Source organism: Meleagris gallopavo, chromosome 23, assembly GCF_000146605.3.
Source record: "Meleagris gallopavo isolate NT-WF06-2002-E0010 breed Aviagen turkey brand Nicholas breeding stock chromosome 23, Turkey_5.1, whole genome shotgun sequence".
Taxonomy (NCBI): Eukaryota; Metazoa; Chordata; class Aves; order Galliformes; family Phasianidae; genus Meleagris; species Meleagris gallopavo.
The window spans coordinates 5,302,839-5,317,031 of NC_015033.2; the positions used below are offsets into that span (position 1 = coordinate 5,302,839).

The window sequence follows — 14,193 nt, forward strand, 5'->3', positions numbered from 1 at the left end:
GCGCGGGGACAGCGGCTCCGCCTCCCGGCGCGGACGGAACAGAGGAGGCAGAGGGCGGCTGCTCCTCTGCTGGGCGCAACCGGCGGCCCCAAGCGGCAGGGAAGAGAGAAGGCGGCTAATTGTGAGAACCTATTGCTGGAAACGTCGTTTTCCGTAACGGAGAATGCTGATTCACCGCCGCCGGTCTATTAACGCAGTATTTGCTGAACGTTACTTCTTCGACTATTCTCGAGAAATCAGAGCCAGGCTTGACATTTTTAAGAATCTCAAAACCTCAGATCGTTCAGCACCGTTGCTCTCTTCACTTCTTTTTCACTGTGAAAACACAGATTAAAGGTCACTATCATGTATGCAGTTTCCTACAGCAGTAGCACGTCACCATCTGGAGGACTCACCTGGAGCACTGCGTCCACATGTAGGGTCCTCAGTACAGCAGAGATGGAGAGGAGGGCCACAGAAATGCTCCCAGGGATGGAACGTGAGGACAGGCTGAGAGCTGGGGCTGTGCAGCACGGAGGAGAGAAGGCTGCAGGGAGAGCTGAGAGCGGCCTGTGTGTCTAAGGGGGCTGCAAGAAAAAGGGCTGAAGAAAAGACTCTTCAGCAGGGCGTGTGGTGATGGGACGGGGAAATGGATTCCTGCTAGAAGAGGGGAGACTCAGGTTGGATGTAAGGAAGAAGGGAGGTGAGGCACTGCACAGACTGCCCAGAGAGGTGGTGCAGGCACCCGAGGTCAGGGAATGGGGCTGTGAGCACTGATGGAGCTGTGGGTGTCCCTGCTCAGCGCAGGGGTTGGACCTGATGGCCTTGGGGGTCCCTTCCAACTCCAACTATTCCATGACCCGAGTGCATCATACATTTGCAGACTTTGAATCAAGATATGCAGAACACAGCAAGAGAAATAATTTTTCCAATTCATTTTTATTTTGGTTTCCACTGCTTTTACAGCATTGATACAGGAATAATTCATGCAAATTTATCACCTTAAATACAGCAAAGAGAAAACTCACTGGTAAAGAGTATTTCGAAGAGCTCCATCAACATAACACAATGAAGGTACATAGCAGCAATAAGATAAAGTGCACTGAGCTGTCGCCCTTAAATAAGAGCTTGGGGAAGACTGCTTTTAGAATTACCTAAATTCCGAGGATTAGTTTATTATTTCTAAAGAAAAGCAGAAGATAACCTCCTTGCTAATAGCGTTCATTCCTCCACCAAGCTGAATTAAAGAAGTACTGTGTTTGAAGGTCTTTCTGTTAAAAGTCTGATTCGTGATCACCCAGCTGCTAGTGACAGGGTTACAGATGTACTTGAACAACAATTATCTCCCATGTTAGCAGTTTTACTTCTTACAGAATTCAGGCAGTTCTTTCCTCTGTTCGATCTGTTAGCACTACAGTGAGAGCACCTCCATCACAAAGATCTGAGCAGCGCCACAAACAGGCACTGCCAAGACACTGCATTCTGAGAACACATCAATCTCTTTGCCTTCCCAAATCTGATCCCAGCTCTGAAGATCAGCTCACTGATCAGATTTCCTCCAAGGCCTGCTGAGGAGATCTAGCAGCGTGTCTCCAAGGGCAAGGTCAGTACTTCAGGTAGCCAAGAGTTGCTGACCAATACATCATCTCCTTCTGTCTGGAACTGGCAGTTTCCTGCTCTATCAGGGATCTGCTTCATGTTTTAACTCAGCACTGTACACTGCTTGTTATAATGTGTATGTAATAGCTTGGGAGACAAAGAGCTCTGCTGTAGGTATTGTGTGAATTCAGAGTAATAGCCCACAATGCCACTTGCTCCAGCATACTTCACCACAAGCCCAGAGAACATAACACCAAAGGCAAGGACTCACATTTCTCTTAGCCATTCTCAGTTCTGATCCAAACCACATTTGTGTACTGGTGGCTCCCTGAGGAAACTGAACACAGCCAATGAAGTGCTCTCTGATGAAAATAGCTTCTTGGTTTGGGCTGAATTCAAAGCTGTCCACTGAAAGTGAAAGCTGTGTTTGCTTCTTGCCTTTCAGGGTCACAATGAGAGTCTGCCAGCTCCAGCATAACCAAGATAATTCAAGTCTTACTGCATATCTTAACGCAGCCTGAAGTACTTACTGCCACTTCACTATTCTTTCGAGTGTCAGGCAGCTTCTTTCTGGAACCTCACTGAAGCAGAGAACGTGTCACAGGCACATATATTCATACCTGAGCATGAATGAGGAATTCTAAGGCTAGCTGATCTCATTTTCAAGTGAAAAATCTCACTGTTGTACAATAGAACAAAAAAGAAGCACCTTAGTACTCCCAAATTTAGCTGTCAGTTGCTCACAGATAATTCATATTCTCCAATGTTTGATTCTGTACAGATTTAGGTTGACCCTAACTCCAGAAAAGCAGGATTAATTCTGGATTACGGAGAGACATTTTGTGGGCTACATAAAGATCATTCCCAATACGTGGTAAAGTACATATCCACCAAGTGGAAAATAAGTCTTACAGCACAGGAACCTGATCCTGGTACTACTGAAATCAGTGGGAATTCTTCTGCTATCAATTCCACAAAGAGGCTCCAGTCCTTACAATGCCCAAGTCTCATAATCAAAATTAAGAATTGTTTCAGGGCAAAACTCAATTAATTGATTGATCATCTATTTGCAAGTAAAAGACATCTGGAAAAAGAAAGAATGACTTAACCCATTCTTACCCCCGTATTAAATAGGAAGGACAGGTCTCTATCACCATCCTCACACTTTTAACAGAATAGAAACAAATCTCATTACTGCATGGACTTGTATCATCCTATGGGAACTCTACGTGAAGTGAAATCTCTTACAGCGTGTGATCCCCGTGCTGTCCTCGTGGCCAGCTAATGGTAATGGAATTCCAAAGGCCTGCTTCCAGAAACACTGCTGTGCAATTACCAAACCCCACATTCATCAAGCTGTCTCAAAAGGCAACCTGTCAACTGATTCATCTTTTCATTCCTAATTTCCTTCTTCAACAAACTGTCAATTATCATCACCAGCTCCTTCATAGCAGCTTGCTATGTCTTTGCAAATTAGCTGCCTACAACGTGAAATGAGCCAGACTGCATTACTGAAGAGCTCTGAAGAGGAAGAAATTAACTCAGAAGACAACAAAGATACCACAGCAAAATCTTAGTCCCTTTTGCTCTGAGAGAGAACTAAGTTTTGTTCACAGGTTTAAACATGCTGACAAAAATAAACCTGTCCATGAAAATAAACAATGCAGCAGATCTCTGCCATGTTTTACAAAAACAGAAAATGAACCTAGGAGATAGGTTTGCACAGGCTATGAAAGTACTGTGAAACTGTTCTAATTGTGTGCATAAGATTGCTGTTTAGAAAAACAGCTGCTTGTCACATACATAAACTTGGGGCTTTGAAGCCAAAAGCTCCGTCTTCATGTAGTAAGATGAATGACTCCATAAAGAACAGTGTGTAAGAGTAACTTTTAAACTGATAAACACTTGTTTATAGAATTCACTGTTACTGTACTTCATTTTGATTTCAGAAGCCCCCTGTAAATGTACAAAGCACACATTCCTTCCAACGTAGCCTATTCTCCTAAGCAGGAAAAGAAGAGTTACAACAGCTAGTGTTGAAAGGTGGGACACAAAACAAGGATGCTGAATCCTACTGTTCACACAGCAACTGGAAACTGGCAGGAGCTTTTTGCTCATTCCCTTTAGGGATTCCATCACCCACCATATTCTCTGCAGTAACTGAAGGAGCACTGAAGGGAAACAGCGTTGTTTTTCTCCTCTTCCCACACTATCTGCTTTGCTGCAGGTACTGATGTGTGAACATGTTAAGTTCACTATCGAGCCAACCCGCCTTATTCCTGGAAAGACAAGAAGTCTCTGTTAGGTGAATAAAATCATTCTTCCCAAGGCAATCTGAAAGAAGCATGAATAAGACTATTCCACAGCAAGGCATGGAGAGGAACACCAAGCAGGTCCTTTCCAAAATGCTGCTACTATTCCTTGTCTCCTTCAGGTCAGAAACACCATCCTGCCAACAACCCCCAGCTTCAAGGCTCATGGTGAGATCTTGGTCACAACTTTAAGCTGGTCTTATTATTTGTGTGGGTAAGGTATGTTAAAAAAAAATTATTCCCAACAGCTTTTGCAGGGTGAAGACAAACATGATTTATCTGTACAATGGCAAGGGTGAGACTTTTTAGATGATTTTCTAATTGCCTGGAAAAGTTTGCAGAAGTAGAGGACTGTATGTTTTGGTAAACAGAAAAGAACTGTAATTCTGTACTAACTAAAAGTAAGAAGGAAATGGGATTTTTATGAGACAAAAGATTTAAATGACTGTTCAGAGTACATGGGCTGAGCATCTCTCCTTCTAACAGGTTAAAATAACAAAAAGCACTGCTCACCAACACCTCAATATTCTTTCTCACCCAATAATCTAAGTGACTTTTCTTTCTATTTAGAGGCTGCAGAATATTGTTTTGATATCTCTACCAGACATTTTAATACACTGCAGCAAATTTTTTTTCATGTAACATTAAAAAGGAACACAATACGGAAAGATGTTGATCTCTGCAAATCAAACACTATGATGAAAGAAGAGCTACACTCAGAGGTGCATCCTCATCTGAGCATCTTGGGGCAACCACAGGAAAACCAACTATGCAGATGTTTGTGTAACAAGAAAATCTCACCTCAGCAATTTTGCTTTGCTCTGCAGTGAATCCAAAACTTCAATTTTCTTATTCATGGCAGAAATTTCCTGCTCAAGATTCTCGCGTGTAACATCTACTTGCTGACATAACTGAGCAAATGTTCCAGCAAGCTCTCTGTGAAACGGGAAGAATAGCGTAAAGTAAGAATGAAACACAGAATTCAAGGAATAAATGCCTTCGATGAGTGGCGATGACACTGACTCAGATACAAACATCTTTCCACTTCTGCACAAGAACACGTTAGAACTGTCAGAGAAATCTGAGACTCAAGTACTAAGACTGGAGCTTTAGAAATACCCACATATGATACCACGTTTATGAAGAAAACCAACGAAGTAACCCACAGTATTCTTTTAAAACACACCTATTATTATATTTTTTAGTCCTGAGTTCAGTGAGCAGATATCTTGCTTTAACAAGCAATATCACCCTAAACAAACAAAGCAAAAAACAGTAATAAAAAAAAAAACAAGGAGAATTCAGATAAAGATGTTAGGTGAATATAGGCAACATACTGTTGGACTTGGTGGCTGCAATTAGATCCTGTATAGCTGACAATAAGCTGTAGTTTCTCTCCAGCATATTCTACAAACTGCCGTTTGAAAGCTCTCTCCTTCGCTTTTGTGGTCCAGGTGAGGCGTTCATACACATAAAGCAGCCCGTAAAGACCAAACGAGAGAGCAATCAGCCTCCAGCCCACAGCCTTCCAAACCTAAAACAAGCACAGGGGAAAACAGATGACACAGCTGCTACTAGAAATGATGCTGCCTCCTGGCAGTGGTGCACTTGTACTTTAAGCACATGAAAGTTAGCCAGAAACCTCCAAAGATAACCCTGACTTGCAAGTACTTTCACTGATCAGATAGCTTGCTACTAATGTTCAGCCTACAAACTTAGAATACCTGCAGGTTAACTTCTCCCGGTCATTAAAATCACATTTACATGCATAAATGAACTTGGCCTAGTTCACAGAATTCTTGTTTCTGAAGGAAAAAACATTTTTAGGGAACCATCTTCCTTTTGAGAAATCATCCACCCCCACATGCTCTGAAAAAGCACGGAGGTAAGGAACTGTTACTGGAGAAGCTTCATGTTATTTGTAGAATGGAAACTAGTAACCATGCAACTCGCATTAAATCTCTATTACTCTTTTCTTCTGCAGCTTTGGGAGACTGAAGATTCAAAAACATTCTCTTATTTTTCCACGAGACAGAATAAGAGGCAGCGCTGATTGTATATGAAATAAATTAGAGCATCTAAAATTAAGTGCTCTCCTCCTGTTCCAGGTAGGAAGGTATGCATCATCAGAGGACCTAAGCAGAAATCTCACCTTCAACCTCAGTTCCCCGCTCTCAGTCAACAGGAAAAATACATTTTTCCTTCTATTCTCACAAGAAAACCAGATTTCAATCACACAATTTGAAAGGCTTTTATCTTCACAAAACCTCTGCTTCCCTACGTAACTATTACGCAAAATTATGCTCGATATTTTATCTTCTATTTGCACACAGAAAGCATTTTGCTGTCTGTGAACTGGAAATATCTACAGGTCTCTGCAGTGACTCCAAGCCAGAGCTCTGAGGTTATTTATCTAGATGCTCCTTAGATTGTCAACCCACCACGCCACCAACCACGATGATCCCCATGGAAGTTCGGGAAGTTAACGAGGCCAGTCCAGTGACCATCGACACCATGAGTTCTTCCTGGGTCATAGAACCCTGAGGCAAAGGAGGCAGACTGGGATTTGCTGGTGTTAAAGGGCGTTGAATCTAATCAGAAAAGCAGGGACAAAAACAAAGAAAACAAAAACAGAGTACAGAATAAAAGAATGCAAGACGTTGCCCTTTTCAGCAAAAACTGTTCAGCAGGCACTGGAGTTACGAACATCCCACTGACCCTTGACCACTAAGTTACCTTACCTGGTCATTATAGCCCATCAAGGCCCGCCGACCATTCTTTGGTCCCAGAAATCTGTTCACCAGCATTGTCCATCCAAGAGAGAAATGGAATTCTATGTCTTCTTGGAAGTCAGCACAAAGCTTATCACAGTTCAGATCATAGCTGAGTGTGAAGCACTGCCGGGGAATTAACATGTCTATCTGGCCTCGCAGGGAGAGTGGGAGCAGTGGTTTTAAACCATCTACAAGAACAGAACATAAACACATTCAGAAAATAGGAAATTGAGTTCACAGTAATTAACTGGACTTGCATTCTATAATCAGAATGGATGTTGGTTGTTCCATCCTCTGCAGTTGTTTTTTGTTAGTATCTTGAATTTCCTGAAGCCAAGCAAGTTGTAATGCAATCAATTCATACTCAGAAGGATGCCTTTCCACAGGCACTTCCAAATCTCTGAAGGTAGCTTTTGTGTACAGTTTAGCAATAGCTTGAAAAACAGAAGGCCAGTTCTAGAAGTGCTTCTCTCTTGCTAATGAAGGATTAAGCTGATTGATTAGATTCATTACTAAAGCACTGAACAAGTTTAGCCAAAGAGTGGAAAAAACAGGAATAACTCATTCTTTACATATAAGCGTTACTAATCATGATGGAAATTAAGACAATGCCACCTGCAAACAGCCATCAGAGGAATAAGAAACCCAGAACATCCACCTAGTTATTTTGCATTACAGTAACAGGAACGAAGGTAATATTGCCTGCAGAACTGACCTATCATTTCTTGCTGCATTGTCTGCAGGGAAGCTGTGATTGCATTGGAACAACGATCTGACATGTTACGGCCCAGGCCTTCCTCAATGTGCTTATGGAGCTCCTGACAAACAGAGAAAGGTTACTGAGATTAAATAGTCAGAAGAAAGATACAAGTTGCAGGTGCTAGAGCTTCCCAGTTAAAAAAAGCTTCCAAAGCGAGAGCATGCCTTCCATCTGCCCACTCTTCTAACATCAGTTTTATTTTTCTCCTTTCTTCAGTGAAGGAAAGGAAAAAACAAATCATGCAATCTCACATGTACTGGAAAGGTTCTGTTTGAGGTACATAACGGAATACACCATATGTGTATCTGTTTACGCTGAGGTTAGTTTTAAACATAATGTCCTTCCTTTTTTAATACACCACTTTTCACAGAAGCTATCCCAATGCAAAGGAAAATTTAAGAGAAGACACTGCAATATTAAAATCTCAGTTCTTCCTAGTTGGAAGAATGTTAAGTATCTCAAAGAGCTGGTGTAATTACTGACTCAGAGCCCGCTGACTAATTACAGGGCGGCTCAGAAGCTGTTAGCAATCTACAAGAAACAAACACGACTTACGTTCTTGTAAACTTTGAGAACGACTTGGGAAGGATGGAAATCAGCTTGGTATTCATCTACCAGCACTGAAAGCCGCCTGATTTCTTCTGCCATTGCATTGGATACCTGGAGAAAGAGCCAAAGGACAAAGTTACCGCACTGCTCATTTAAAGCATCTTGCGAGTCTCCCTGAAAGTTACCCCCAGGTGTTCCACTTTTATTGCCTCAAGGAAAGCAAACAAACAAACCCTTCTTCTGAAAGCATTTCTTCTCTTCCCATCTGTAACTTCCACATTTCTATCCACTCAGACCTGTTAGCACTTTGCATTTCTCCCGCCATGCTGGTGGCTGTTTCAGACAATCCCTTCTCTTTTTCTGCAGCCCCTTCTCACCTGCCTCTCCACTTCTTCTGTGATCTGTTTGATTTTCCGCTTGTAGTCTTGAGTGAGGAGCTCCAGCTGTTTGTCAATAAAACCCAAGCGTTCCTGTCGTTCCTCTCGCATTTCCAGACAGTAAACTCTGATTAAAAAAAAAGGTTCCCATGACAAAGCCGGATAAGCACATTTCTGATCTGCAAACACCTGGAACTCCAGAGACAAAAGACATTCTCCAATCCAAGAACTAACTGTACCAAGATCTACAGTGCATTACATACACACAGCACACAGGATAAAAACGATGTTCCTCTCCCAATATTTCCACATTTTTTTCTTTGCATTTTAAATGCTTATACACTCCTTTACTTTTCTCCCAGAGTGCAAGCTTCTGTCATGAAAGCACCGAGCATCAGCATCTCCTCACCGCTGTTCCTGGGCAGCAACATGCACAGAATCCATGATGAGACGAACATCCTCTGCGATCTGCTTTGCTCTCACTGTATGCTGCTCAAATTTTGTTTTCACTGCTGACTGGGAGATACATTCCTGTACACAACAGGCAGCCAAGATTAGCAGCAGGCAGAAATACACTAACACAACTGTTCTATTTCTTAAGTGTGGTGCCACTCCATGTACATAAACTCCACAGCCCAGCCTTTCAGGACTAAGCTGGGAGGCTTCAGGACTAAATGGAAGGCTACAACACTTAACACTCACCTCAAATCTCCTCTCAAAGTTTTGAAACTCAAACATTCTCACTTGAAAACCATCTGCCAATGCTCCACCTGGGAGTATGAAGGTACAAAACAACCAATTAGATTTTCAGAAAGCAGTCAGATATTGGACATTAGGAAATACTCCTGCTTTACCCTGAAGCCAATGCAGAAAAGTAGTCAATTCATTCTCTTTTGTCTGCTCTCTTAAGAATTTGATAATTTTAATAAATTCAGTTTTGCCTATTTGTGAAACAAGATATTCTCTTATTTTCTTTGCTATAAGAAAGGCTCTGTTAGCTTTCCTCACCTCCTTCTGGCATCCCTTGAGCCTTCTGAATCCTGGCATTCAGCACTTCTTTTGCTGACACAAAGAAGATTCGATCCCCTGCCTGTGCTCGATCCACCACACCCAGTTCATCTACCAGGAAACTGGTGCAGCGCTCCATGTGCTGCCGACGCACCTGAGGGATAAACAGAAACACCTCCACATGCAGTTACAACCACTTTAAGCTCCATCTCAAAAATCAGATCAGGCACTCAGATGCCCTCTGCTGGTCTAAGCTACTAATATGAAAGAATAAGAAAACAACCTTGCAGTCTATAAAATCTTCCAGAAGTCATTCAAGTCACCTAACTTACAAACTGCCCAGTGAAGTTCTTGATTTTCACTTTAGAAATCTCCAGAGCCATGCTGTGACCATTAGCCTATACTCCCTCTAGTTTCCACACTACAATAATAAAAAAACAATCATATCTAACACTTTATGGTTCTACACACAAGGACAAGAGTCAAAATGGTCTCTATAATGGACTCCAGGCAAAGAGAAGGAATTTAAATCACAAACCTCTTCCATGTATTCTGGTTCAGAGGCAGATGCATCCCAGCGGTTATTTAAAATAAATATATTGGGTCGAGACAGACGTTCATTCACCTTGTGAAAGAACTGTTTCTCCTGTGCAAAATGGAACACAATCTCTTAAATTAATTTGTCAACACGTTTCAACATTCAGCCAAATTCACTGACCACTATCAAGTGAACTTGAACATACAGTTTGCATCAATGTTGATTCGGAATTTGCCACCAGAACAAATACATCAGCATCTAGACAAAACTTGTCAATCCAACTGTCCAGCTCTGTGGTTACATCAATGCCAGGGCTAAGAGCAGAAAGAGAAGAAACAACATTATTCTGGGGAAACTTCAAAAATACGTTTAAAAAAGTGAGTACGAGACTTGTTTCAGCTATACAGGGCATTATTTTCTGTGTTTGAGCCACACTGCTTTGAGGTTTAATTTGCAGACTGCAAACTAAAAGGACAAATCAAGATAAACTGTGGCTGTTAACTGCAGGAAAGGACTTTGGTCACTGTCTCAGATTAAAACAAGGTCACTTTCATTGATGTCTGCTAAATTTGTATTTGAATCCAAAGAAATGTGTGGTAAAGAGGAAAAGAAAGACAGATATCGTCACCTGTCCATGAGCACCAGGTCATCCTTTAAGAGAGGACATTTGGAATTGGGCCACATTACGCTGACTAGGCTGCCAGCATTCAGAAGCTCATCTTGATGGAGGGCATGAGCCAGTTGGTTTACTGTCTACAAAAAATATATATATATATGTATAGTCACATTCTGTCACGACATTTCATTATATATATATATATTCATATATAGTCATGGCATTTCTGTTATATATGCTTTATGTTCCATACGCTAAGACAATTATCTCCCCCTTTCAAATCGGTCACAGACAATTTAAGATAAAATCCAACTTGGAATTATCTCCCCAAGAGTTTTTTTCCACACCATGTGTTTCCCCAGCCAAAAGACAACCACCCAAAAAGTGTTTATAAGAATAAGGCTGAGGAACTATCAGGAAGACTGTAACTTTGGTCAGTCATACAGAGCTGAGAACTTCCTGAGCCATCATTCCAGCTCCCTATTAGCACAATCATAACGTATCATCTTCCACATATAATGAAGTCTCATGCCATAGCTTGCTTCACTCCTCCCTTCCTACACTCATTGAAAACCTGCTGTTAATTTCTGCTCCTTCAATGAATATAACCCTTAACTGTTAAAAGTCTATTCACAATGCTTTCATTTTCCTTTTCTTGTTTCCTTCTCTGGCACTGGAATACAGCTCTTCTCCTCTACCTTGTGCTTAGGGAAATTGTACCTTAACACTCTTCTTTTCCTCTGAGCCTTCAGTAAGTAGGAAAGCCTCATGACCATCAGTTCCTTCTACACGCAGGAAACAATTAGTGGTGTGCCCAATTCCTGAAGGAAGGACTTTGTCCCATAGCATGGCATTTATCACAGTGCTTTTTCCATTGCTCGTCCTGAAGCAAGATTAAAGAATAGCACAGCTGGGCTTCTGAGCTATTTAGGTATACTCATTTTGATATTACAAAAAATAAGCCATCTAAATCAAAGCAGCTCCAGAAGTATTAACAACTTAAGAAAATATATATCTATTTTTTCTTTTAAAACTTCTTCCAAATAGACTATGTTCTACAATATTTGAGTCCCATTTATACAAGTACTAGCATTAGGGACATCTGCCACACGTTGCTTGTAGAAGCTGGAGCACTAATGCTTCTATAAATACTTTTTACTGGCTATGATCCTAAAGATGCAAGTTTCTTTACCAAGTAGGGAGTGTAGGCAATGTAAGCACGTGACTTACCTTCCAAAAAAAGCCACTTTCATGTGTCGCCTTGCCAGCACCTCACTAATGCCACTGACTTTTGACAAGTAGCCTTTGACTTCCAGTACCTGCTCTTCTGTAGTGACAGGATCAAGCTCTACATTCTTGTGAGTTTCTAAAAATCAAAATACATCATGCCTCTGAATCCCTGAAGTGATCTGCCTCAGTACTAGGTGAAACATCTCCCCATAATTTAACACACATAACCACATGCTTATCTGTATCCCAAAGTTCAGACAGGTCATGCTGAAGCATGCAGTTACACCCATCAGCACTTATCTATCAGTCTCTTTCCTGTATCTAATAACCATTCTTATCCTCAGGACTGCTTTAAGCAGAACGCATCCAATACTTCAAACATTCCAGCACCCTTAAAGAACTTCTCCCTGCATCGCAAGCTGTAAAGCCAATTACTGTATACGTTCCACGTCACTGGTAATGACGTGTCTAGGCAAGAATACTGAAAGGATTATATGCACACAACCAAAAGAAAAGATTATATGCACACAACCAAAAGAGCCTTTAAATGGTTCATTAAAAAAAAAAAAAACACACAACACACACATAGAAACAACCTTGTCCAACAACAGAAGGTAGTCCACTAACTAGCTTGGTTTCATAACTAAACAACTTAAGTCAGCTTTGAAATATGAAGCCTAAACTTCATCCAAATTCAGTAAAATAATTTTCAGTCCCTCATACAAATACTGACACATAAAGAGAAATGTATTTATAAATAAATGAGGGTTTTGGTGCGTGCCTTGGGAACCACGTGCAGGCAAAGCACCATTCAGCTCAGCTTACCCTCCAGGAATGAGGAACTCTCATTGATGTATGCAGCCAGCTGCTCAAAGATGCCATTGATTTTCTTCTTTGCAGTGACAAAATGTTTGAGTGGAGAAGCATTTACCTCAGCCATGTGTCTTTTATCCTTCTTCACTGCAACTATTGACTTGGAACGAGTAAACAACAGGGACATTGCGCTGTAGACAAAAAAAATCAGTAAGGAAAGGGGGCTCACCGAGGCCTAACAGTCACACAACCAAGTGTCCAATAGAATGACTGGGCTGGAAAGAACCTTAGAGATCACCCAGTTCCAACCCCTGCCATGGGCTGGGTGCTCCTCACCAGCTCAGGCTGCCCAGAGCCCATCCCTGGCCTTATGCTCTCAATCGCACCGTCTACATCATTACAGTATGTACACATATTATGTACGTACAGTGTATGTATAAAACATACACTGAAAAAGGTGGGGGTTCTATTGAGAGACAGGGAGACAGCCACCTAATGAGCAGACACCTACTGAAAACTACGTAATACACATCCTAAAAATCATTCAACAGGAAGTACTTCTATTTCTCACACGTATAAAACACTCAAACATCTGGAAAGAAAAAAGCCCACCTTCCCTCCTCCCTTCCATGGCACAGCCCACCAGGGATCCTTCCCTCCCACCCCGCTTACTTTTCAGGATGTGTTTCGCTCTCACAAGCCGGACATGGTCAACTCGAGTCCCTCCAAAACGCGAACAGCTCCGTTTCTCCGCTTTCACCTCGGTCCCGCAGCTCTTTCCGCCACGCCGGATCCCGCCGTCCTCCCTGCGACAGAGGCGGACGGAGCGCGCAGGCCTCGAGCTCACAGAGCCTTCACAGAGCGGCGGGCGCGCGCCAAAAAAAAAGGCGGGAAGCGCTTCGTCCCACAGCGCGGCCGCACCTCAGGGCGGGCAGCAACGCCGCGCCCGAACCCCTCACAGGAGGCGCCCCCCCTTCACACTCATCCCCAGCGCCAACGCTCACCTTCACAGCCGCTCCCGCAGCGCCGCCATCTTACCATCTTAATCCGCGGCACCGCCCCCTAGTCGGGCAGGCGCTGCCCTGGGGCGCTTCGGGAGCTGTAGTACCGAGGAACCGCCCCGCTAAAGAAACACAGCCGCTGAGCGTTTTGGAATAGTTTAATACGAATTTCTTCCCCCTCCCCGCATCCCGGTTGGAATCTGTGTGTACGAAACGGCTCCGCGCGGATTCCGATCACAGTGTCGGGCAGAGGAAAAGCACAACGAAATAAGTGGGGGAAAAAAAAAAAAAGCTAAATAAATACATACACCATGTCGATGTTTTCTCAACTATTACCCTAAGAAGTCCCTTCATTTGGTGACAGCATGAGGCGTTACGGGCTTTGGTTAGCACGGATTTTTACCATTTTCAACTCTTTTCTCCCTTGGGCACATGTGGGTGTGTAGCATTGAAAGAGACCCTAAAGAACCCTCAGAGAGCAGCCCCTGTGGGTCCACCCTAATCCCAACGTGAACATACTGCCTGTGAAACAAACCAGCCTTCAGCCATAGAAGGGTGTCTAAAAAGCAGAGCAGATATCTCACAGGCGACAAAACAAAGGTTTCTCCCTGCTCCCCCTTCACCCACAGCTCTCTTC

The 14,193-nt window shown here is 42.6% G+C and overlaps 1 protein-coding gene across 2 annotated transcripts; it reads right to left on the reverse strand.

Moving 5' to 3' along the window:
* Positions 1-899: 899 nt before the first annotated feature.
* MFN2 (mitofusin 2) lies at positions 900-13,649 on the reverse strand. Of its 2 annotated transcripts, none has more exons than XM_010722919.2 (19): positions 13,560-13,649; positions 13,228-13,361; positions 12,568-12,746; positions 11,743-11,878; positions 11,233-11,395; positions 10,525-10,649; positions 10,102-10,210; positions 9,897-10,004; positions 9,359-9,512; positions 9,053-9,120; positions 8,760-8,881; positions 8,351-8,477; positions 7,980-8,084; positions 7,380-7,482; positions 6,632-6,852; positions 6,332-6,481; positions 5,228-5,424; positions 4,692-4,826; positions 900-3,857 (listed from the first exon to the last, which is right to left on the reverse strand). In XM_010722919.2, the coding sequence occupies exons 3-19, from the start codon at positions 12,740-12,742 to the stop codon at positions 3,788-3,790; spliced, it is 2,268 nt and encodes a 755-aa protein (XP_010721221.1). In that variant the 5' UTR covers positions 12,743-12,746; positions 13,228-13,361; positions 13,560-13,649; the 3' UTR covers positions 900-3,787. The 2 variants fall into 2 exon arrangements, with proteins under 2 accessions (XP_010721221.1, XP_003212371.1); XM_003212323.4 differs by having other exon boundaries at positions 13,228-13,407; positions 13,560-13,621.
* Between the last annotated feature and the right edge of the window lie 544 nt (positions 13,650-14,193).